We start from the raw sequence: 27,151 nt of genomic DNA, 5'->3' as shown, positions 1-27,151 counted from the left end.
TGATTCTTGTGATAAACTACAAATAACACGTATACAATCTTTTTAAAAGACATTAAAAATCATTTTTAATTTTCCTTGTGTAAAAATATGAACTTTTGTTCTACCATGTAACTTAATAATTAACTATAATTTTATGCTCTGTAACATGACAAGGACTCCACTCAGTAACATTTAGGAACTTAATAGGTTGATTAAAGTTAACCACATTATTTTAGAATTTTATGACATCAAGAAATACTGGCATATGTTGGACTATGGATCAAATTATAACAAGAAAAGACACATACAAGGTGAAAATGTAAGGTTGTACCTTACTACTTAGTCTGAATAAAAAAAAAAAAAAAAAAAAAAACAACGTTTTGAGTGGCACCTGGGTGTAAAGTGTCTGACTCTTGATTTCAGCTCAGGTCATGATCTTGTGGTTTGGGAGTTTGAGCCCCACACAAGGCTCTGTGCTGACAGCATGGAGCCTGCTTGGAATCCTCTGTCTCCCTATCTGCCCCTCCCCAGCTCATGCTCACTCGCTCTCTCTCTCTCTCTCTCTCTCTCTCAGAATAAACTTAAAAAAAAAAAAAAGTTTTGAGATTATTTAATGTTGGCACAGTATATAGATCAGCACATAAGGCTTACCATCTTCACCGACCACTGAATAGTTCAATGGAAAACAGAAAGAAATGGTAAATTATTCACATGAAATCAATACAGAAGATGCAATAACTTATACTTTTTTTTTACAATATTAAAATAAATCATGAACATTTCACAATCCAAACAATTATGCCAGAAAAACAATTTTAAGCACATTTTGGGGAAAGTAAATTACTTGCAAAAAAAAAAAAAATACACTGATGATAATGGGCAGATATTTTCTAAATGCAACAAACAAAAACTTAAAAGTAAATAGAAATTCTCCGTAAGTGGATTTTACTTATAGTTCTTCATTCTCAAAATACTAATATTTGAAGAGCTAAATATAAAGATCCAATATTAGCCATTTGAAAAACTCTTCTATGAAGTATTAAAAAATGAAAAACTCTTCCCAATGCATTAAACAAACTGGCATCACAGGAACTGCTATAGTTCAAAACACTTTTTTGAATTTAAATATGTCAAGGGTAACATTTCTACCTTAGTTATAAGGTTTTTTAAAAAAATGTACAGACACATTAGAAACACATTATCAAAACAATGAGTCACCCAGATTCAAGTTTCCCATACATATTTCTTAACAGACACAAATACATGCGTTGAATGTTGCTTTGAAAACGGAGTGTCTACTTTTCAGTTTTTCTGAAATCCATATGCAACACTAAAAATATAACGTCAATTTTTAGAAAGAAAACTAGATAAAATTTTTCTTTCTGAAAATATAAAAGGATATAGCCAGAGTGCTCTCATACAGTACATATACTACTCGTGTGGTATGTACCACACATATATACACTAATGGTGTGTGTATGTCTGTGTGTGTCCGTCCCACATGAGGTGGGTTAGCACGGCTCTGCAACTGGCAATGTATCTACCAAACATACCAAGTAAACACACGTGTGCACAGATGTGTCCATGCACACACGCACACACACACACACACTCCTTGTGACCCGTAATATGCAATTTGGCTTTACAAAGCTCATCTTCAATTAATCTTCATTCATTCATGGCTTGCAACCTCTAAAATTTTTATTTTTCTTTGTTTTCTAAATCATGATGTTTAAAGAAGGGGGATGTCAGGTAGAAGAATTTCACATAAAAAATATGAACTTTAATAAATAACTGACAAAAATATCTACCCCTTATCTCCAATGAATTGGCTATATATATATTAATGGTTATGATGATAAGAAAGATGACATTTGCTATCCATTAGCTTTCCAATTAAGCTTAACATTCTTTAGACTGTCAGTAGTTTCAGGGAACAAAAAGCACAACTTATTTTAGGATCACAAAATTCCTGGTAAAAAGGTTAACAAGTTTAAGTTTTAAAAAGATATTCATGGTCTTCTTTAATGTTATTAAGACAAAATTATGTAGAGCACAAGAGAGTATTTGAATTTATCTTTTATAATTTTCCCCAGCTAAATTTCTAAGTGAAATAAAAATTATTTTTCCAGTTTATGTATTAATATGCTTCAGAGAAAACATTAAGATAATTATAACTGAAATATCAAATGGTTCAGGTTTTAGTCTAGTTTTATATCAATTATAAAATTAATTTATGGTACACTAACCTTAGATTTAGGGATACAAAAAACTCAAGTTCTTTGTAAAATTAGAAAAATATTCAAGTTTTCTTTTAAGTAAGTCATGTTCAATACATAAATATCTTCCTCTCATATACAATTATCATGTACCTATAACTAGAAAATTTCACATACCCCCATACCTTAATAAATACACAAGGGAACTAAAAAGGAAATTAGGCAATTAAAATGATTAGATTTTAAATATAAATATAAATTATTAAAATTATTAGATTTCTTTTAAAGATAGGAAAATACTGATAACTGTATTCTGAATAAATAAAAAGCTTACAAATATGACTATGAAGTCTTTCAGACCATGAATAATTTAGACAGATAATATGGACTTGTTATTGCTAGATAAATCTACTTCCAAAAAAAAGGATTACCCAACAATCTCAAATGAAACAGTTATATAGTAAAAAATATTTGTTTGTATATTAAATAGTTAATTTGAGGTGTGCACCAATTATCCATTAATGGTTAGCTCCTGATTTCACATAAGGAAAATTATACACCATCATCCCTCAGAAAAGGTCTAATGGTATCAACCATCAAATTCAAAAACACTGGTCCAATATAACATTTCTCAGATCCTTAAAAATATTAGGAACTTTATATAGAAAAAAAAAAAAGAAAAATTATAATTTTTTAGAAAGCCAAAAGCAGATATTCAGGAAAAACAATAGGTCGCCTGGGTGGCTCAGTTGGTTAAAGCATCCGACTCTCGATTCCAGTTCAGGTTATGATCTCGCAGTTTGTGAGTTTGAGCCCCATGTCAGGCTCACCCCGGACAGTGCAGAACCTGCTTGGGATTCTTTCTTTCTCTTTTTCTCTCTCTCTCTCTTTCTGCCCTTCCCCCGCTAATGCTCTCTCAAAAATAAATATTTTAAAAATATAATATTAATAAAAAACAACGTAGCAAACATAGTTCAAAACAAGAGTTTCTGATTTGAATGGTACAACTCATCAGCTTTAAAAATCCTTAAGACTTGGGGCACCTGGGTGGCTTAGCTGGTTGAGCGTCTGACTTTGACTTGGGTCATGATCTCACGGTTTATGAGTTTGAGCCCCAAATCAGGCTTGCTGCTGTCAGACTACCAGCACACAGCCCGCTTCTAATTCTCTTTTCTCCCCTCCCTAGCCCTCCCCAACTTGCACCCTCTCAAAAATAAACATTAAAAATAAGAGAATTCTATCTCTCTCAGTTTTGCTTTATTCTACACCAATTTGTATGCACAGGTCCTTTTACAAAAAAAAAAACCAAAAAACAAAAATTTCCCCCCAAAATACCTTAAGACTTATTTTGTAAGTGAATGGACTGACATGTAAATCCATGTTTAAAAAAACAAAAAAACAAAAACGTGGCTTCTTAAAGCTTCTCTTCTTTTTTGGGGAGCCTAGGTGGCTCAGTAGGTTAAGCATCTGACTTCTGCTCAGGTCATGATCTCATGGTTCCTGAGTTTGAGCCCCGCATTGGGCTCTCTACTGTCAGTGCAGAGCCTGCCTGGGATTCTCTTTCTACGTCTCTCTGCCCCTCCCCTGCTCACTCTCTCTCAAAAATAAAAACATTTAGGGGCACCTGGGTGGCTCAGTCGGTTAAGCGTCTGACTTTGGCTCAGGTCATGATCTCACGGTTTGTTGAGTTCCAGCCCCATGTGAGGCTCTGTACTGACAGCTCAAAGTCTGGAGTCTGCTTCGGATTCTGTCTCCCTCCCTCTCTGCCCCTGCCCCACTCACAGTCTGTCTCTCTCTTTCTCTCTCTCTCAAAAATAAAACAAAAACAGTAAAAAAAAAATTTTTTTTAATGAAAATAAAAATAAAAAAATAAATTATTTTTTAAGAAGTTCTTCTTTTTGGATTTTCCTATATTGAGAAAATTCTTAACTGGAAGAAAAATATCTCCATAGGTTAATTTTGAAATAGAATCTTATAAACTACTAAATACCAATCAAAATGAAAAACGTCGGGGCCCCTGGATGGCTCAGTCAGTTAAGCGTCCGACTTTGCTCAGGTCATGATCTTGTGGTTCATGAATTCAAGCCCCATGTCAGGCTCTGTGCTGACAGCTCAGAGCCTGGAGCCTGCTTCAGATTCTGTCTCCCTCTCCCTTTGCCCCTCCCCTGCTCATGCTGTCTTTCTCTGTCTCAAAAATAAACACTAAAAAAAAAAAAAAAAAATGTCAATGCCAAGATTGTAATAAACTTTCCTTTCTGCTCTATCCTCCAATATCCTAGTCAATTTATCTGTCATATTTTCTACCTTACATATTGCTTTTTCTCCTTTGGTACGGTAAGTAATAACAAAAGTAGGAGGATTTTGACCTTCTGGAACTGGCTCCCCCAAAACAATGTTCTAATATCTAAAACTAAAGCAGTAAGTGGAAATAAGACAAATAATAACTAAGCAGATACTTTTAAGTTCTACAATTTTATAAAATGTAGATTTTATAATTCCACCTATAACTTATTCAATAAAAATGAAGAGGTCACATATTTAAACTTCTCTCTCCAAGGCTCACAGTTCTAACTGCCTAAATTTCACACAACTATTTGATATCTCTATAACTATACTGTATAGATTAATGTTAACTGGATCTGGTAGACTTAATGTGTAAGATACAGAAACAATTACAAAAATATAGCTGCTAAACAGTCATTTTTCATAACAGCAGAATATTTAATAAAATCTAAATCATCATAGAGAAGAAAGATTGGAATTCTGCCCTCCTAAGTCAGGCAAAAGAAAATCCCTAATGATTTCTTAAGTGTTTCCAACAAGTGTTAAGGGCTTTTAAAAATGAATACAGGTTACCTGTACTGTATAACACAGACTCATTCCTACTGGCTTTTCAGAATATCATTAATTGCCTATATCATCATTCAACACAGAAGTAGGTAAGATAGATGTAAAAATGTTCATGACAGTATAGGAAAAAAGGAAGTCCAAAAAGGGACATCATATACTAGAACATGTCTACTGCATTACTGACATCACTTCAGGTTGTCATAGTGTTTTAATGAAAATGCAAATAATGTCATCTTGCCCTAAATGAATATATCTTGTTCTACATGTGCCCAAAAGAGAAACTCAACTGAAGCAATTTGTAGAAAAGGCTACAGAAGGTAATTAAAACAGACTAGACAGAGAAGAAAAGAATCGAAAAAGAACGCAAGCAGGAAGGCAGAGAGGAAGGGAGGAAGAGGGAAGGTGGGGGAAGAATGGCAAGAACAAGAGTAAGCCCAACTATAGTGTATCACTGTTAATGATTAGATTTTTTAATGGCACTGATAGATTGAGTTCTCATCTGTGGGCTATCACACCTATGTTTTTCATATGTCCAAAGAAATGTTCAAATTTCATAAATATATCTAAACTATGAGCTATGAATATTACAAGCACATCCTTAAAATCAAATATAAACAAGAGAAATTAGTTTCACTAACATAATGGAATAACACTACTATTTATCAGTAGTATAATAGGTGTTGCTAAAAAATAGCTTGATATTTGATTTTTACAATTCTAAAATTTTTCATTTATGGAATAACTTTAGTTTTAAGTAAATACCAAAGACTGGGCAATTAAAAAAAATATTTTGGTAAAAAAATACTTTTTTTTTAAGCTCAAGAACACAAATCCCATGTAAACATTACTCAGTAATATCTAGTATTTTATAGGCAAATAATTTACAAAATATCTTCTAATGTATTATCTTAATAGGATCTAGAATCTTGGTATTTAACATGCCTATCTTTAATTTCTTATTTAACTACTGGAAACTGTGTTTTATACTTCTAAAAGTAGGGAAATTAAAAATTGAATTTGATTTTTTTATAGACAACAAAATACTTTATAAATTGGCAGAAGTCATCATTAGTGACAAAGTATTGCATGAGTTAACTGCAGTGACAAATTACTGAAAGTCTTAAAAATGTAAATACATTACAAGACAATGGTGGACATATGATTTCACATAAACAAAAAAATAGCTAATATGATTGTACCCAGCACCCTCTTTATAATACCATTCTTTTGTGGTTGCGCATTTCAAATGTTATATAGAGGAGTTATTTTTAACTTGAGGGCAGCTATACTTAATTCTGTGGTCTTTTTAAACTACATATTTACAGGAGAGAGCCTTATAATGAGGGTGGAGAGTATTAAAAGCCACACTACACACACAATAGGCCATCATGCATTTTAACCCATTATTAAACTTACCCCTCTTTTGAGACTTCTGAAAGAAGGAATTCTGGGCTTCCCTGTTTTTATTTCATTCATACAATAATGCACGGGCTCAATGGAGAATGTGAGAAACTGGGACCCATTAGGAGTACTGGATGTGAATAAACTAGTAGGGGTTAAGGGTGGGGACTGTGGCTAATATGGAAATAAAGAAAGGAATCAATAAGCCAAATGTGCATAGTTTTCTCCTAAATGAAAATTCTATTTTTGGCAACATACTTTTCACAAAATAAATCTCAAAGTTTTCTATAAAAATGTTATAAGAATATTAACATAGTTTTGCCAAAACGGTCAGTTTAAGAAGTCAAATTTACTTTAAGAAATGTACCATTTCATTTGATCATTTTACAAAATGACATTAAAAATATAGAGTACACAAATTATAATGTCAGAGAAAGCAATATGACCTACATAAAAAAAATTCTCTTCTAATTTCTAGAACATTAGCACTACCTAACTGGTTATACTTAACCTGCACTTGTCAGAGATAAAGGCAACAGCTACAGGTAAAGTTATCTAAATAGATAATATATATTAAAACTGCAACTAATTATTATCACAAATAGGCAAAAAGTTTTCATTACATTTGTGGTTTTTCTCTCAGACTGTTTCTATTTCATCTTCATTGCACCTCATTTAAAAAAAAAAAAAACTTCAGCAGTCCTGGTTTTTCTAAGCTTTCCTGTCTACTCTGATTTGACTTAAAAAAAAAAAAAAAGTCTCACCTCTCAATTTCTCACCTGGAAAATATTAAAAGCATGAATAATGCTTGAGTTAATTATAAGTGTACTTCTGAAGAGATTAATAGGTATATTATGAGTTAAATTTATCTGCATTCTTATGTCTAGATCAGAAAAAAGAATTAAAGTCACCTATACTTTAATTAATAGAGCATATCAGATTAAAAGTACATATCTATTCCCATACTAGATAGACACTATTATAAGCACTAAATTGGTAGGATTAAGCACTCATCTATTCCATTTGCTCATGCTGCTGAACTAGATTTATCTAACATATACAGCACATCAAAAAATGGGTTCCAACAAGAAGTTAAGAGAGATTCTCTTAGTAAACTGGAGATTTTTAAACTTCAAATAACCACAAACATTGGGCCCCTCCCATTAAACATTCACATGGATGATAAAAATAACTTCATTAGTACGATCTATAAGACCTAATGTGACATTTATTATTGCTATAGTCAATCATTCATTCTAATAGAGAACTGTAATTTTGGTGGTCTTATAGTTAGATCACAACGTTTCCTTAGAAATTCTGATTGAAACTGCATACAAGTGAAATTTCAAAAGCATATAATTCAAGAGGTATTAACAACTATTTAACATTTTTACTCATTAAGTGGTGGTCAAATGTTAACTCCAGAAATAATTTTTACTATTAAGATACAAAACTATGTTTCTAATAAGTGAAAAGTTAACTGAATCATTCAGATAAAAATACTTATCTCTATTAATAGTAAGCCATTATCCACTCAACACCTACATTGATTTAAACGACACACTAAAATAAAACTATTAGCATAGAGGAATTTCATGACTTTTACCTTTGGCTTCTTTCCAAAGAGCCACAACTTGCCCTTGGCCTTTCCTACTGTGGTTTTGGCATCCATCTTCCCACTTTCCTGTTTGGATGCACTGATAGTCCCATCAGAAATGGTTCTATAAATATGTTGACTGTAATCTTCAAATGGAAAATCTCCTGGAGGTTCAAATCCAGACTTAAAGGAGTCCACTACCATTTGAGAGTCCTACACATAAGAAACATGTTTTTAAAATCATTTCATTTATTTTTAATACTGTTAGCTGTTAAAAATTTACTCAAGGAAACAACCAACAAAAATTTAAAGGAAATAATTCTACAGATAATAATTAAAGGTTAAAGTGAATAATTTCTTCTGGTGGATTAGTAATAAGCCTTAAATATTTTAATCCCAATAAAATACGAATTTATAATCAAATTAACATTTTATTAGTTCGTAATATTCATGAAGTGTTTTCATTCCACAATTTCAACCCACTGAAATTCATCTGAGGACAAGTTAGTTGATAAGAAAGATCTAACTGACAAAAGGAATATAGGAAGAGGTTAGTCTCAAGTAGAAATTCTAAGAAGTTTCAGAGGAAAAAGGCTTTTTGCTTTATAGGATATCTACAAAAAGTTGATCTTTGAAACAGGGGAAAAGGCATCTATGTAAAAGAGTAAGAGGTAGAAAGGCTTTCATGCATCCAACAGGGGAAAAGATAAAATATACTGAAGACAGTTGGGAATGTTAACTGAACAATGGAGAAAGATCTGACAAACAACATTAAATACAAAAAGCAACTTTAAAAATATAAAGTTCTATTTCCCCTAAAACTTTAAAACTCACATAACTATACTATATATTGTCTTTGGAATTACATACCACTATCCAAATGTTCTTCTGACACCTTAAACTCATTATTTTCAAACAGAATACTTTATCTCTTATAAACTCCTGTTTAAAACCCTTCTCTTTTATTCCCTGTTTCTGTTCATTGTACATTTTGCCTGTCATTTAGTCAAAAGTTATCTGTTAAGTCACACCTTAGTTTTGTCATTAACGCCACCCTACCAATCACTTGCTAAAGGATGAGAAGAATGAGAGACAAGGGACCTAACTACATTTGTAACCTTGTAACCAGCCATATTGAAATATAAATGTACTTCTGAATTTCTGATTAAAGAACCCTAAAATCCTTTTATTTTTAAAATTCAAGTCAAAATTCTATTTGTTACAGAAAAAAAATCCTCATTAATATAATACCAACTTGCTACGAAGACTAAAATATGTGGTATATATTTAGCACTCCCCCAACACTGGTTCTCTTCTCTTGCTCCTCCTTCATAACATAAATTTCTGCCAACTACCCTTTCTGGTCACTCAATCAACATTTACTGAGAAATGACCAGGTACAAGATTCTTGCTAGACCTTAATTAAGACAGGTTAGTGGATATACTTTCTCAAGGGGAGCAGGGCTATGCTGTTCCTTCTACTGCCCTTTCTTTTTTCCCATTACTCCATACACTACCCACAGTTCAAGTGCCAACTCTTCCATTAAAAAGCAATTCTTATAGTAACTTTATATCTATTTCTTTCTCTAAACTTTCACTAGAATAAGAGTACAACACAGTTTGTAACCTACAGTTCACAGGTTGTGTTATACTCTTGGAGTAGAACTGAAAATTTAGTCAGGGGAAAAGGAAGGATTAAAATTTTCTTTCAAAACAACTAGAATTTTGGTGTTCAGAACAGTCTTAAAAGCCCAAAGGAGTCCACTGAGGGCCTGGGTGGCTCAGTCGTTTGGGCATCTGACTTCGGCTCAGGTCATGATCTCTCATTCCATGAGTTTGAGACCCATGTCAGGCTCTGTGCTGACAGCTCAGAGCCTGGGGCCTGCTTCGGATTCTGTGTCTCCCTCTCTCTCTGCCCCTCCCCTGCTCACGCTCTCTTTCATTCTTAAAAATAAATAAACATGGGGAAAAAAAAAAAAAGCCCAAAGCAGTCCAATCTATTGCCAGACTTCTACAGAATATAAAGTATAATCAGCTACCCATCAATTACTTCACCCCTTTCCCAATTCATTTCACCAACTGAAACTGCATATGCAAACCAAATACATTTATTCAAATATAATTATATAGCACTTACTCTTCTTTCATCAACTGATTTTGCGGCGAGAATCATTCCTTCCAAACACTTTGAAATGATAGGAATAACTTTGCGTTCTGAGTCTGCAAATCCTCTGTAACACTCACTGAGTTTAATAGTCCTTCGTTCATCCATTTCTTGTAGTTGCTAATAATCAGAATTTTTTTTAAAAAAGGGAATATTAAATTTTTTTTTCATTCTGACGCAACCCCACCCCCCAAATTAGGATTCTACACTAACAGTCACACTGTTGTTAATACCTTTCCAACCGTCTTACAGTACTTAAAACCTGAGACTTGTTACATAACACAAGGGGAAAAAAAAAAAAAAAATCAAGCCTTTCAGCACATCCTAAACCAGGTGACACTGGTTTTCAAATATTCTAAAGGGATCCCCTAACAGGCTACGAGCTCCCTACCTCATACCACCTCCACCTTTCCATTCTTCAGTCAGAGCAGTTGTCTATGCTTCCAGGAAAAGCTGCACTCGAAAACAGAATTTTGATGGGTTTTTTTTCTTTCTTTTTAAGCAATTAGCCTGTAACATATATAAATCTGAGAGTTCTAAGTCCTTAAATTAGTTCAGATTACTTTGGTAAGATCTCACTGGATTAAGGATCCATAGTTGACTGAATACCAACAGGTACTCAGACCTACCAGTCAGTCTACTGATCAGTAACTATCAAAGGATTGGGGATACAAGATGAAAACAGGAAGCCAAAAGGTGAAAGTGGTACATACAATGGAATCCCCACAATTCAAAAATTTACTGGCACATGCCCCTAAGAATTATGCTATGACAAGTGAAGCCAAATAACTTACAGGCATTTTTGACCCTTAATTTTGCCGACACTACTAACCTTTTTCTCCTAGGACACAGCTACACTGTTCAAGTCCCCACACTCCCACAGCCTTTATACCAGCTTTTCCTCTCTACTTCCCAAAGCTTGTGGATTTACTCTGACACCCACATTTTCACAAAGGAACTGTTCCCAGCATTGCAAAATGGCAAGACTGGGGGCACCTAGGTGGCTCAGTCAGTTAAGTGTCTGACTTCGGCTCACGTCGTGATCTCGTAGTTTATACATTCTAGCCTCACACTGGGCTCTGTGCTGACGGCTCAGAGCCTGGAGCCTGTTTAGGATTCTGTGTGTCTCTCTCTCCCTCTGCAACCCCCCCCCCATCCCCACCCTCCAGCGCCATCCCACTCATTCTCTCTTAAAAATAAACAAACACTGAAAAAAAAAAATGGCAAGACTGCTCCACAGCAAGGTTCAAACAAAAGGATTAAGCACAAAACACAGTTTTGGTCTCCCCACAACATAATGGCTTGGCTGGAGAGCCTAGAAAAGCACCACTGAGTGATGATGACTAGATGCTAGTCATGAGGCTAGATGCTCTGGATTAAATGACTGGAATATGATACCCACTCTAGGCCACCATCTCTAACTATGCTTCCTTTGTACTGCTAATTTGCCTTACAACGAAAAAGAAAATGTATCTGGGCTGACAACTCTTTCCATATAAGCTCTGCTCTCCCAGATACTACTTTCAACACTTTTCAATCCCTTTATTCTAATTTCTCTTCTTTCTAGAATAAGCAGTAACATAACTTAACCCTCATATAAATTCTGGGTCTTTACCTCAGGCTGTTTGGCAACTGTTTATCATCAAGTGATGATGGATGGAATTTGTAAGCAAACTCACGGCCTGAATTACATTTATGATCTGGCAACTAGGAAGACAAGCAGGCAAAAACCAGGCTAGCCAATACATTTCATAAGATTTATTTCTGCCACCTGGGGTAATGCCAGTAACTCTGGTATAGTGTCAAAAAGCTATATCCCAATTCTAGGTAAGCAGCTTACCAAGAACAATTCCAGTGAATCCCCCCTATGTCCTAATACTGAATGATACAGTATTAGAATTTATCTAGAAAATGTCATTGTTTTACTGGACTGTTTATTACAATAATTATTCAGTAGGAAAATTCATGATTTCAAAGTTAGGAAAAATTTACTTTTCAAATCTATAATCATAAAAGAAGTTCTTATCACTAGTCCTGATGACTAGTGAATCTAGAAACATCCTGGTTGATGCCTCAAATTTAAAAGTTTCACATATAAAAAGACTAGCTCTTCCAACTCTAAAACTAGATTAATTTCACATATCTAAACTTTACCTTGTAAATTTGAGGAATCACTACATAGAAATGTTTGTGCTGTTCTCCATTAAAGTTTTGTAATTGTGCCGCATATTCATTTTTATTTTCATCAGCCATATGTGTACGCAGATTCAACTGCTGTTTGGCCTAGAGACAAATTGGTCCACATCATTACCAACACAAATAACAACAACAAAATGATACCTGATTCATTTTTCTAAAAGTTATGCTAAACCTAGACTTTTTCCAACTATTAATATCATTTAAAATTTAAGGAGTTGCTTGCATATCTTATGGACAGAGCACTCTCCTATTGCAGCAATCTGTTTCTTTTTGCAACCGTCCTTCCCTTTGCAATAATCTGTTCAAATAAAGTTTCTCCTTACCAAATCCAGACTTTTTAAAATTAAACAAATGACAACATTATGGCTTGACCTGCAACAGTATGCTCTTAACCAGAAGAGGAAAAACACCATAGAAATACTTTAGACAGTTAACAAGTTATAGTAAAACATTTAAAACATGATCCACTTATATGCAACTCAGAACCACAGTGAAACACTAATGATTAAATATATGATTTTTGGATATGGTAATACTCAACAATGATTTCAGTCTCTATACAAAACCAAAGGTACTTTCAGGAATGATTATTTAGAATATAGTTCTGTTCATCTCAAGCTCTTAGAGAAATGCTTTTTGAATAGGTCACATCAGCATCATCTACATTGGTAAGAACATTAGAATACTAACATAAAATCATTAATTCTAGATTTATTGGAGGGGAATCTAAGTAAATTTCTCAATTACTTAATGTAGTAAGAAAAAAAAGAAAGAATTGAACTCCATTTTTCATAGTGCTCCAAGGAACCAATCATGTTATATGAGAGTGCTCTGGAAGTTGTAAAACACATTAATACACTTTATTGTTCTAATTCCATTTTCTACAAAATGTAGTCTCTAACCTTCTAACAGTAGGTCCACAAGTTAGTTCTTGTGAACTCAGAAACAAACTGACCTGTGGAAATACATAGTAGCCAAGATAATAGAGAAGCCCACAAAAAAAAAAATTTAATCTACAGTGTACTTGAAGATTCTAATACTTAAGTACTATGGAAACTAAACACCATAGCCTGAAGTATTTCTACAGAAAAATACATTTGAAGTTCTGGGACCTTAAGTACACATTCATTTACTTCTTCCCCCTTTCTCCCTGTTCCCACAAACTATGATGGAATAGAGGAATCCAAATTATTCCCTACCCACAATGGTCAGGCGAAACGGCTCCTGTTCTAAGTCACTGGCTGTGATTCCTAAAGCCTAGGGCAAAGGTTCCAGCAGGGCATATAGGAGTGTAAAGCTAGAAACTAGAACAACTGAAGCCCCCCTGTGGGCTTCATACTTAACTGCCTTTTTTTTAAATACATTAAATTTTTTTTTTATTTTTAATTGTTGTAAAACACACAATATCATCTTAATTGACCATCTTAATCATTTTTAGGTGACCAGTTCAGGAGTGTTATGGTATACTCACATTGTTATGCAACTGCCTTTCTTTTCTTTAGAAAGATCAGTAATAGGCTTGCTCCTTCTTCACTTTTTTTTTTTAAACTTTTATCAGTAATTGCTCAATTGAAACTATGTTCCTTTCTCCTACCGGTCACTTACAACAGAATCCCTCTACTCTATAGTTCCTAAAGCAAATCCTCTAAGTTTTCCTAATTCTCTAATAAGTAAGGAGGTTGCAAACAAAGGAGTATAAAAAGGAAACTATAAACATTAAAATTCTTAAGTTAGGTCAAACTATTAACATATTCTATCTAGATTTCAAAATGTCTAATTAGTCTCTAAAGAGATCTCTATAGACAAAATAAAAAACATAAGTTAAATGAAGAGTCCAGTTAGAGTCCCTTATCTTGCCTAGTACCTAAGCTATGTATTCCAATCAATGTTTGATAATAAGTCAAAGGAGCTTTTAAGGAGTGTCAACCAGCAAGCAAGCCTCCCATGTATACAACAGTGTTTGCAACTGTTGTGATCCACATTTTTATCAAATAATAACAACACATTATGTGCATGACATGATGCTAGGAAGGAAATGAATATATGGATGATCAAAATCAGGGTCCAAAAATCTTAACCGCAGAGTTAAGTCTAGTAATTGATACAGATGTACACACGCATCTAAAATACCAACAGTACAAGTTATGAGACACATGTTCTCATATCACACCATATGTGAAAAGACATGGGGTTAACCATAAACCCAATGGGAGTCCATCCAAACAATGTGGTTACTCAAAAAAAAAAAAATCAATATACATTTAGGCCGTAATTAACATAAATTTGGTGTTCAAATGAGTGAGGTAATCAAACTCTGGACTGATCAGACCATTATCTGGATTATTACATCCAACTGGAAGTTAACATAATTTAGGTGGGATACTGACAAATTAACAGGTCTCCAAAGGAAAACAGTCATAATGAAAAGTGACTTACAGCCATTTCCTCAGTAGAATAAAGAAATACAATGGTTCATCTAGGGACAGAGAATCTGCTATGAATATCTAAAGAGCTTTATGTAGAAAATACAGAATACTTTCCCAGTACCTCAAAGAAACTAAAACTAAACACAGCGATCAGTGGGATCGATATAAGGAAACGCTAGAGTTGGAAAAATCAAAAAAAGAACAAACTGCCTTAAGTCTGTGTATTTCCAATGACAAGGGACTTAACTATCATTAGAGGTATAAAAAGTCATTAAGAAATAGGGTAGAAAAAAATAAAACCCTCACAAGTTATACTAGAAGGACTTTAAGATAATTGTAATCTGAATTTTATATAATTTTATGGCTTTAAGTGGTAAAGAAAATGGAATGCAGAAAATTACCCCTCTGAAATGTCCAATGTTCTAAGATAAAGAACATACAGCAAAGAAGGAAAAGCTAAGCAGCAGTAGTTAAGGGCTGATCCTTACAAATAGTTATGTTATAAAACATCTGGCCCAGAATCAGCGATAAACAGTTCAGTTTTCCAAAATGAATGAAAGAATGAATGAAACAAAAACATAAATAGCTAACTAACATCACATACTTCTGACACTTTTATCTTGTTTTGCCTTGGGTCAAGTTAGGGAAGCACACTACCCAACCCCCAGTTGCCTACCCCATCAACATACCTTAGACTTCCTATTCTGTTTTGGAATAGGATAGAAACTCATTCTTTTTTTTTTTTTTTTTTTTTTTTTTTTTTTTTTTTTAGTTTAGAAACTCATTCTCAATAGCAATTATATCTTTCCTATGCATTCTGAATGCAGTTAAGACATTACAATAAAATAAACACAATCCGACTAACATGTGATTTGAACTACACAAATATTTGTATATTTTAGATTTAGACGTAGTGTTTCTCTTGGAGAAATCTAATACTAATACAAATATTACAATGACCCTCCACATGCAAGTAATAATATTTTTATATCAAAGTCAGTTTGGATTATTTCTTACCTTTTCAACATCTGCCTTGGTTGCGTTAGTATCATTATCCAATCTTTCATAACTCTGTTGTGCCTTTTCTGCCTCTCTACATTCTCTTTCAAATTTCTTTTTACTCTGTTTAAAAAATTAAAATATCACACTAAGAAATAAAATTTACCTCGTAACTTTAAAATGTTGCCACTGTACACTGTATAGAATTACACACTAAAAGTAAATTTTTTCTAAAGTAGAAATTTTAGTATTACAAATAACCCATGTGACTTAAATATCAGACATTATAGACTGTGAAGGAAAAAAAAATCATAGGCATGCCTGAGTTAATATTATATACTTCATCTTTTGCTAGTAAGAAAAAAAAAATCACATGTATTTTCTAATTATTTATTATAAGCTCATCTTCAGAGGACTTTTTGCTTTGTGTGGTGTTTTGTGTTTGGTTTTGTATGTTTATTTGGTTGTTTTTGGTGTTTGCTTGTTTTTACTTTTTGTGGTGGGATGTGGGAATGTCCCTCCAAAGTGGTTTCCTACTGTTTTTTCCAGGTGTCTCAGGAATACCATTAGCCCAGAACTCGGACTTTAAATTTTTTTTTATTTAATACAAATTGCTACGACTTGGTAAAAGCTACTCATAATAGAGCCATGCAATATATACCATATTTCCTTTCTTGCATACTTTTTAAAGTTTTTAAATATTTATTGGGGGGGAGGGGCAGAGAGATGGAGACACAGAATCCGAAGCAGGTTCCAGGCTCTGAGCTGTCCGAAAAAAACAAACAAAACTTTTTTTTTTTTTAATTCCTAGACTAAATTTGCTTAGTTTTCAATGTACCTTTTTACATACTTTTGTAAATGTACTTTTAAGTCAACTCTAGTTTACACAGTTCTTTAAAAATCTGTCCTCGGGGCGCCTGGGTGGCTTGATTGGTTAAGCGTCGGACTTCAGCTCAGGTCACGATCTCACGGTCCGTGAGTTCAAGCCCTGCATTGGGCTCTGTGCTGACAGCTCAGAGCCTGGAGCCTGTTTCAGATTCTGTGTCTCCCTCTCTCTCTGCCCCTCCCCTGTTCATGCTCTGTCTCTCTCTGTCTCAAAAATAAATAAACATTAAAAAAAAAATTTTTTTTTAAATCTGTCCACAGTTAATTCAAACATATTCAGAATTCTATAAATTTTACTTTCTTGATGAGATCTCTTCCAAAGGCTTTGACCTACTGAAATTTGGGTTATTGAAATTTGGATTGGTTACACCAAAGTGGACCTACTACATAGCTGTTACCCTACAATTTCCCTTCACCATTATCAGATTCCTTTTACCTCTCCTTTGATTTGAATCTCCTATTTCCCAATTCCACACCTTCCCCTTTCTTGGTTCATTTCCTTATTTTGCTAGAACACATTCAGCAGTAGCTTCCTAGAAGATTTGTGGGAGCTAAGTCTCCATGGCCAAAAATAACTTCACCAACACTTTTAACTGATAAAATTTGGCTGGGTATGAAACTGTTGGAAACGGTCTTCCTTCAGAAATGTAAAAGTGCTAACCACTCCACTAACTTCTAGCTTCCTGCTCCCATTCTGATTATTGATCCTTTGCATAAAACATGTTTGTTTTGGGGGTGTCTGGGTGACTCAGTCGGTTAAGTGTCCAACTCTTGCGGCTCAGATCGTGATCTCACAGTTCGTGAGTCTGAGCCTCACACTGGGCTCTGCAATGACAGTGCAGAGCCTGCTTGGGATTCTCTTTCCCCCTCTCTCTCATTCATGCTCTCTCCCTCAAAATAAATAAACTTTAAAAAAAAAGTTTTTCTTAGAAAAGCCCACCTCTCATTGTAGCTGAAAATAGCTGATCCTTGCCACATCTGGAGCATGGTTAAATAATCTCATCCTGTCAAAGGCACCCATTAGAAAGTCTGCTGGGGATTTTTCTGAAAGTTTTCCCTCCCTGATAAAAAGGAACAGTTAGAAAAGAAATGCCCTCTTCTTCCTGCTTCTGCATGCAACTGAATGAGGATGTGGTGCTTGGCTGCTTCATTCAACTCCTGACCATAAGGGGACAAGCCTGAGGAAAAATGCCAACGTGGTCAAGATGGCAAAGTAGACAGAGAGAGGAGAAGCAGCCTTAGTGACATGACTGAGCTATGGACCAACTCTGGAACTGCTCCATTTCTGAGCCCTGTTCTTATAAATCTGCATGCTCTGTTTGTTACCTAAACCCACTAACCGATAGACCTGGCATCTTTGGTACTTTTTTCATATTAATCTCTCACCATTCCTTCAAAATCTTCTTTGCAGGCTATTCTCTTCTGCCCTCCATCTTTAATACCAGGGTGGCCTATTTTCATTATCCTGTGGTTCATAACTGTCTTTTAAACTGTCTTCCTCAATTTTCAATTTTCTCCCAGTTCTTTAAATCTCCTCTCAATAATTTCAAAAATATTAATAATCTTACAATTTCATTTTCCTGATTAAACAAGATAGAGAAGAAATGGGATCCTGCACATATTTCGACAAATTCCACAGAAATTATATTTGTCTCCCTCACTAGACCACAGGCTCCACAAAAATAAGGACTACGTCACTAATCACTTTTTTCACTATTCACTTTTGTACCAGGACTCAGTACATGTCAAAGATGCCTCCAATAAATACGAATTGAGCTGAACTCACCTTTAATGGTATTGCTAATCAATGTCTTAAAGACATTACTCCCACATTTTGTTTTGATGCTTCTTTCTTGTGACCCCTATAATTTTTGCTTATTAACTGTCAATTATTCTTTTTTTTTTTTATTTTAATGTTTATTTATTTTTGAGAGAGAGAGAGATAGAGAAAGACAGAGAGAGACAGACAGGGCAAGCAGGGGAGGGGTGCAGAGAGAGGGAGACACAGAATCTGAAGCAGGCTCCACACTCTGAGCTGTCAGTACGGAGCCCAACACGGGGCTCTAACTCACGAACTGCGAATCATGACCTGAGCTAAAGTCGGACACCCAACTGACTGAGCTACCCAGGCGTCCCTGTCAATTGTTCTAAAAGCAAGTCAGCACATAACAAAAATAATTTGTGTCAACACAAGTTTTTAAAGGGACCAATGACTCACGAGTGTAGGAGTCTGTTATTATGTGCAAATGAAAACACATACATACTCGTTAGGTGGCAGATTCTAAGAATGCTAGTTAAGGTAATTTAAAATTTAATAAATGTAAACACTCCCTAAAAGTCTTGTTAAAACCAATTAGAATGAAAATGAAAACAAAAATGAAAGAGACTATTAATAGAACTAAAAATTCTCAATCAGCACTGGTGCCTAGAATCTTACATCAATGATATTCATACAGTAGAAATTTAACCTAAGGTTTGAATATGTGTTTTTTTAAAAAAACATTTATTGAGGGGCGCCTGGGTGGCGCAGTCGGTTAAGCGTCCGACTTCAGCCAGGTCACGATCTCGCGGTCCGTGAGTTCGAGCCCCGCGTCGGGCTCTGGGCTGATGGCTCAGAGCCTGGACCCTGTTTCTGATTCTGTGTCTCCCTCTCTCTGCCCCTCCCCCGTTCATGCTCTGTCTCTCTCTGTCCCAAAAAAATAAATAAACGTTAAAAAAAAAAAATTAAAAAAAAAAAAATTTATTGAGAGAGAGAGAGAGAAACGTGTGTGTGTAGGGAAGGGGCAGAGAGAGACAGAGACAGAGACAGACTCTTAAGCAGGCTCGGTGCTGTCAGCACAGAGCCCGACGCAGGGCTCAATTCCACAAACTGTGAGTTCATGACCTGAGCCAAAATCAAGAGTCGGACGCTTAACCAACTGAGCCATACAGGCACCCCTAAATATGTGGTTTTAAAACAAGAAAAAATGGCCAAAAACACATATATACACGAGGTTTTTTCATCTCAAACTTAAAAGTCCCTTTCCCAACAATTACAAACTAAACTGATTAACATAACATGAAAAACTCCTTTTAGCATAATTTCCAAGGAATACAGTGTCCATAATAAAAATACGCAAGTAAAGAGTAAGCTGCTTGCGAACCTGAGGGTTCAAAAAGAATATTAATCTTGTACTACAGAACATCATTTGGCGGAGAATTTTAAGGAAAGGAGACAACAATGTTCCATGCAGACATATTGTTTTTCAAATGACTGTATGCCAGAATATCTAAGAAAAACCACATTAGCAAGTACCTTTGGAAAGTTTTTATAGTAAATAATTATTGCACTTTTATAATTTTATCTATAAATACTATCAAGTATTTTCTTTCCTATAATTTGAATGGTCTATGACCAGGAGTCCAGTACTAGGAATATTTTCATGATAGAATCACTGAACTGGAAGAAACATTTCACAAATCTAGTCCACAATCTTCAATTTTCATATTCTAAGGATGAAATCAAGAGAAATCATAAAAGGTACAACTACGATCTAAGTCCTCTCAGTCTCTGTCAAATGGTCTTCTAAGATACATCACTATTAATATCCCCATTACTCCTACCCTGTTATCAATAGTTTATAGTAACTACTGCAAAGTCAAAAACTGTTTTCCTAAACATTTACAGATATCTGAAGACCACAGAGTTGGTATAAGTATAGAACCATACAGAAAAAAATAACAAAATGCACATTCTCTTTTTATACCAATGTTAAAAATGAATAAATACATAGAGAAATATTCAACTCAATAGATGTGAAGCATAGGAGAATTTAGGGCTAAACTAGTCTATAAAATTTTATGTTAAGCATGAAGACACTATAACTCACATTATCCATCTGTTTCCAGCACATATCAAGATACTGTTGAGCTTTTCGTCCTTCTTGAAGATGCTGAAGATCATAACCAAAGAAAAAAAAAACAAAACAAAACAAAAAACAAATAAAACAAACAAAAATTACATTTAAATACTAAAAGTCTTTAAAAAACCCAAACGCTTTCGCTTAATTTTTTTAAGGTACTAATTATATAACTTGATATCAAGACTTAGGAAGAGATTATTAGTAGAGCAAAACTCTCAAATGCATTTTATAGGTATTATCTGAATACTGTAAGCATAACCTTTAAAACAGATATAATTTCTAGAAAAATACATATGTCTTAATTAAGGGTTGACAAATGTTTTCTATAAAGGGTCAGATATATATCTTAGGTTTTGCAAGCCATGTGGTCTCTGTTACAAATATTCAACTTTTCTGATATAATCAAAAGCAGCCACAGGCAATGCATAAATGAATAAGTATGGGCCTGTTTCAATAAAACTTTATTTATAGTCACTGAAATTTGAATTTCATACAATTTTCACATATCATGAAATATTCTTTTGATCTTCTTTTCAACTATCCAAAATGTACAAACCTTTCTTAGCCCATGGGAACTAAGAAAAACTGGCAGTAAGCTAAATTTGGCACATGGGCTGTAGGTTATCAAATCTTGGTCTTAAATCCAAAAAGGTTACAAATTAGCAAGAGTATCTTAAGATGATTTTGGCTAGAAGAAACTGAGTGAAACAGAAAACCAGTTTATACTGAACAAACATTACTTTGAAAAGCAAAGTAATTATGTGAAAATATTTCATATTATATATAACTGGATAAAAACAATAATTACCATTTTTCTTTCAGTTTTCAGATCATGAGCATATCTCATTAATTCACCATAAACTCTGTGCGCCATTTCTTCTGCTACTACTTCTCGTTGTCCTGCATAGTCATTCAACTCGTTAAGGATGTTAAAAAAGGCTATACACGAGGTAAACCTGACAAAAACATATTAAAAAATGGTGAAATTTCCTTTATTTTCTTTACAAATGTTTTTTGTGAGGTATGGATTCAGCCTGACACTTGACAAATTTTAACATACTCAACCTAACTCTTTCTTCACTACTAACTCCAAATTAACTTTGTATGAAAGAATCCCATATTAAGCTCAAGTTGTATATGTTTGTATACTTTCAAGTAGTCTTAATTTATAAATAAAGGGATATATGGGGTCAAAAAATATTAAGAATACTACCTGCAGGCTCTTTTGACATACTGGAATCTCTTAAGTAGCCAAGTGACTGGCCTGAGCTGGGGTGACTGGCCCACTTGGTTGGATTCCTAGGACTGGCAGCTGAACCTGGTGCAGAGATGATACGCTTGCTCTCGAGGACAGAACCTGCCAATCATACCACTCAAATGCATCTCGATGGCTGATCTACAGAACAATTTTGCTATCAGCTCTGGACACAGCTGCTTGTATGCCTGCCCACATCCTGAATGGAAGTAAAGTGCCATTATAGTTGGCACCAAAAGAGGGGTAAGAAGGGGCAAAAATAAGGGTAAAAAATGTGTGTGGAGAGAAGGAAAGAAACAAAGAGAATTGCTGTACTAAAATGTATAGATCTACTCTGAATACACTGCCAGACTATTCTTTTGGCTGAAGGCAAATAGCTCAGATAGAACTCCGTTAACACTAAACCTAAGAATCCTAACAATTAACAATTATACACAAAGCTGTTTTAAGTCTAGTCTCTTTGTTTCTGCATTTCAGAGCCATCCACATACCCCTGTTTAAGACCAAAAAGCTCATAAGTAATTCCCAAACTTTTATTCAGAGTTCCAAGATTACCCTGACAACCTCATTCCTTTTCATTATCCCTTTAAACCGACCAGCCAAACTATCTTAATACCTCTAAGAGTAAAATCAAGAATCTAATAAGCTAACAACTACAGAATCAAGTATGGAAAAAATACGAAAGACTAAGCGACTCAAGTGAAGTCCCACATACTTCAACTATTTCAGAAAACTGAGCCCACTGAAATATTCATTCTTATTAAAGTTGTTCCTTCTTCATATAACTGTGATTTAATTAAAACTTTAAAAAATCATTATAAAGGGCTAACAGCATATTTATTTTACTAAATAACACAAATATTAGTATTTTTTAAATTTTAATATGCAATAATAAACAGGTGTAGAATTTACCTTGGCTCTTCATCTTTGGAGGAACGTTTGGGACAGTACTTCTTAACCAGATTTCTATAGGAAGAAAAAAATTTTTTAACGTACAAAATATACTACTACTAAAACTGAAATATTCTCTAAGTTGCCAATTTCATGATATCAAGAATTTAATGATAAAAAACAAGACAGCAGTATAATCATCTACTACCATTAACATATTATCTCTACATTTTGTTCTGAAAATACTGGTATCTGTAAAAGGAAATGTTATTATCTGTGTTTGTATGAGTGTAATCATAATAATAAGGATGATTATGCTAGCAAATAAGCAAAGAGGAGGAAGAGAAGAAACAAAGTACTCAGTGTATGACACTGAGTCACAGCAAAAAGACATGTACTTCAAAGACATACCATCACTATTTTGTTTTGCAAATCAGATATTTTAAAATGAACTAAGATATGAAAACAAATGCTGATTCACTAATAGGATAAAAGAACAGTTGGTCAGCATCCTCCATAATTCTACTTTTATATGAACATCATTATGGGACCCTTCACATTCTCTTTTTTTAAGGCATATTAATTACACTTATACTGCAACTTTCTTTGCCTGCATCTACGTCCATTCTAGACAGTCTCAGACTAACATGCTACCTCATCTCATCTTTGCAAACTCATAAGAAGACTAGAACATGGACTCTGAAGTAACACTATACTACCTGGGTTTGAATCCTGGCTGTTTTGTGTGGCATCTAGTGTCCTTGGATAATTCACTTGCCCAATTTCCTATCAATAGCAATAACAGTACCTACACCCCACAGGGTTATGAAAATTAAAGTGGATAATATTTGTAAAGCATTTAACACAGTGCTTTATACAGTTCTCAAAATATGGTCCATGGACAAGTAAAGCTCCACAGATTGTTTGTGACTAATCCACAAAAAGCTAAGTACACAAGTTGAGAGTAAGTTTATGTCTATTGAATCTAATAATAAAAAAAATGGTGCCTGTATTTTACATGTCTCTTTTTTATGACATTTTTTTCTGGCATTAAATTTTTATTGGATTTTACAAAAGCAACAATACACAATGAATTGGAAACTCAAAAAGAAACTAGTTCATCAACACAAATATGATATATACTGCTTTAACCTATAGGCATTTAAAAAATAAATGGCCCTATGGCCTTTCAAATAAATACTTCAAAAGAAGCATTGTTCTAATTATTCTCAAATCATTATCAATTCATTCCATTTAATTCAGCTTATTCATTCTATAATTATCCTCTATATGCTAGGCACTGTGCAAGTTACTGGGAACATTAGAAATGAGAGAATATCCACATTCAAGATTTACATTCCATTGAAAGGAATACAGAAGTATATACCAATAATTACAACATACAACATAATAACTGCTATGATAAAGGTATGCAAAGGATGCTATAATACAAAAGAGAAGGTCTTAACACCCTGAAGAGTCAGGGGAGAGAACAGGCAAGACACTGAGGAGGGTTACATTTACCAAGTTAATTAAAAAACTCATAGTCACCACTGGTTGTAAAACAAGGTACAGGATAAAAGCTTCAGGCCTTACATTTATATACTTGTTTACCAAAAGTTTAATAGAAAGGAGGGGAAGGGGCCCCTGGATGGCTCAGTCTGACTTTGAGTGTCTGACTTTGGCTAGGGTCATGATCTCACAGTTCCTAAGTTCGAGCTCCGCATTGCTGACAGCTGACAGCTCAGAGCCTGGAGCCTGCTTTGGACTCTGTCTCCCTCTCTCTCTGACCCTCACCCCCCCCCCCCCCCTCCCTCTCTCCTGCCCTCCTCCTCTCTTTCTCTCAAAAAATAAACATTAAAAAATTAAAAAAAAAAAAAAAAAGAAAGAAAGAAAAAGAAAGGAGTTACTGTAAGATGGAAGAGAACAAAGATCCAGAGCTTCTCTCTTCCATAACACTCACGGCTACAAGTACATACAGTGCAACTCACTCTGGGAATGACCTGAAGACTAGCAGAACACCTCTTCTACAACTAAAGATATACAGAAAAAGCCCATCAAAAAAAGGATAGTACGGGCAGCGACATAGTCAGGAACCAGATATCACAGGTGCAGAGGTCTTACCTAAGGAGCAAAGGGATGAAGCCCTACATAAAGTACCCTCCCTCTCTGGGGATCTGCACAAGGAAAGCAAGCCCCCGTAACATCTGGCTTTGAAAATCACCAGGACTTAACTATGAGAGAGAGCCACAGGTCTACAGGAAACTGAGACTCTGCTCTTCAAAGAGCCAGTGAATATCATTCATGGGAGGCCCAGCACAGTGGCAGTAGTTTGAAACATGCCTGGACCATACGTGAAGGACATTTATGGACTAATTTTAGGAAGTATGCAGAAGAGCAGGTATCTGTAGGAAACTTCTCCAGAAATGGAAGCATTGGCAGTTGCCATCTTTCTTTCATTCCTTCAGCCTACTTGGCCCTCTCCTGGCAGGCACCACCAGTTCTGAAACTCTCCCATCTACTTTGGTAAAACTGTTCACCCAGTCCAGTGTTCCCCTGCAGACCTACCCTATTTAACCTATCTGCTCTGGCAGGTACCCCTCCAAAGCAACTCCTGACCTGGGAAAGGCCAGGGGCCCAGGAGCCCAGCTCCACACCCCCGAGCATGCCTGCTCAGCATGTCACAGTGGGGCCTGGCAGCCAGCTATACCAGGAGCTAACTCCACCACCACCACACTCACAACAGGCCTCTCAGCCAGGAGCACTGTGGCCCAGTCAGAACATGAGGGTGCGAAGAGCCCATACAGGGACTATCCCTGGAGTGCCTGGTTCTGCTGACCAAGGGAAATTGTATTACTTTGGCCCAAAGAATACCTTCTACATAAGGCCACTTGCTTTCAAGACCAGGAGCCACAGGTGACCTATCTAATATATGGAAACCAACAGAGAGACAGACAAAACAAGGAAATAGAGGAATACGATCCAAATGAAAGAAAGACAAAATCTCAGAAAAAGGACTAAATAGAACAGAAATAGGCAATCTACTGGATAAAGAATTCAAAATAATGGTCATAAAGATGCTCACCAGACTTGAGATAAGAATAGATGAATTCAGAATTTAAACAAGGAGTTAAGAAAATATAAAAAACAAATCTATGAGAGCTGAAAAATACAAAACATGAAGTGGAAAATACACTAAAGAATGCAAAAGGATGAATGAGTAATCTGGAAGACAGAGTAGTGGGACTCATCCTGAAAAGGAATTTTTAAAGAATAGGTTAAAGGGACGCCTGGGCAACATCAAGCATACTAACATTTGCATTATAGGGGTCCCAGATAGAAAAGAGAGAGGACAAAAAAACTTATCTGAAGAATTAATAGCTGAAAATTTCCCTTACTTGGAAAATAAAACAGATATCCATGCCAAGGAAGGAAAGAAAGCCCTAAAGGAGATGAACCCAAAGAGGTCCACAGCAAAGCACATAATAATGCAATGTCAAAAATTAAAGAGACAATCTTAAAGCAGCAAGACAAAAGCAAATATTATGTATACAGCAACAATCACCTAAGTCTATCAGCTGATTTCCAGCAGAAATTCTGCAAGCCACAAAGGAGTAGCATGACATTCCAAATGCCGAAAGGAAAAAAACCAACAACCAAGTATAGTCTACATAGCAAGGTTATCATTCAAAGTGAAGGAAAGATAGTTTCCCAAACAAGCAAAAATTAAAAAACTTTATCACCACTAAACTGACCTTAAAAAAAAGTGCTTTAGGGACTTCTTAAGGTAGAAAAGGCCATAAATAGAAGAAAGTTATGAAAAGAAAAAATTTCACCAGGAAAAGCAAATATATGGTGAAAGTATTAGATCACTCATAAAACTAGTAAGATGGTTAAAGACAAAAGCAGTAAAATCAATTTTGTTTACAATAATTAGTTAAGGGATACACAAAATAAAAAGATATAAAATGTACCATCAAATACATAAAACAAAAGTGCTTTAAGAATGTGTTTGAACTTAAGTGACCATCAATTTAAAATAGACTGCTATATACATAGCATGTTATATATTGAACCTCATGGTAACCACAAACCTAAAACAAGTAACAGATACACAAAAAAACAAAGAGAAAAGAACCCAAGCCTAACACTAAAAAAGGTCATCGGGGGCGCCTGGGTGGCTCAGTCTGTTAAGCAGCTGACTTCGGCTCAGGTCATAATCTCACAGTTTGTGAGTTCAAGCCCCAGGTCAGACTCTGTGCTGACAGCTCCGAGCCTGGAGCCTGCTTCGGATTCTGTGTGTGTGTCTCTCTCTGACCCTCCCCTGCTCACACTCCGTGTGTGTGTGTGTGTGTGTGTGTGTGTGTGTGTGTGTGTGTGTGTG

General features: G+C 35.0%; 1 protein-coding gene across 5 annotated transcripts in view; it reads right to left on the bottom strand.

The window, feature by feature from the left end:
- The window catches only part of FNBP1L (formin binding protein 1 like), a 121,093-nt gene that overhangs the window by 14,772 nt on the left and 79,170 nt on the right, over window positions 1-27,151 (bottom strand). For 3 of the 5 annotated variants that reach the window (XM_040471008.1, XM_040471011.1, XM_040471009.1), the window contains 9 exons: window positions 22,789-22,842; window positions 21,430-21,577; window positions 20,589-20,651; window positions 15,853-15,957; window positions 12,365-12,493; window positions 10,184-10,330; window positions 8,056-8,259; window positions 6,465-6,623; window positions 631-645 (listed from right to left, as the gene is read on the bottom strand). In XM_040471008.1, the coding sequence (XP_040326942.1) occupies window positions 631-645; window positions 6,465-6,623; window positions 8,056-8,259; window positions 10,184-10,330; window positions 12,365-12,493; window positions 15,853-15,957; window positions 20,589-20,651; window positions 21,430-21,577; window positions 22,789-22,842 (1,024 nt within the window). Of the gene's footprint in view, window positions 1-630; window positions 646-6,464; window positions 6,624-8,055; window positions 8,260-10,183; window positions 10,331-12,364; window positions 12,494-15,852; window positions 15,958-20,588; window positions 20,652-21,429; window positions 21,578-21,834; window positions 21,963-22,788; window positions 22,843-27,151 lie in introns of those variants that run through there. The other 2 variants (XM_040471012.1, XM_040471010.1) reach the window with 2 other exon arrangements.

The sequence above is a fragment of the Herpailurus yagouaroundi genome, unplaced genomic scaffold, assembly GCF_014898765.1.
Source record: "Herpailurus yagouaroundi ecotype Mexico unplaced genomic scaffold, PumYag 77, whole genome shotgun sequence".
Classification (NCBI taxonomy): domain Eukaryota; kingdom Metazoa; phylum Chordata; class Mammalia; order Carnivora; family Felidae; genus Herpailurus; species Herpailurus yagouaroundi.
This window is presented reverse-complemented; position numbering and strand designations above follow the sequence as displayed.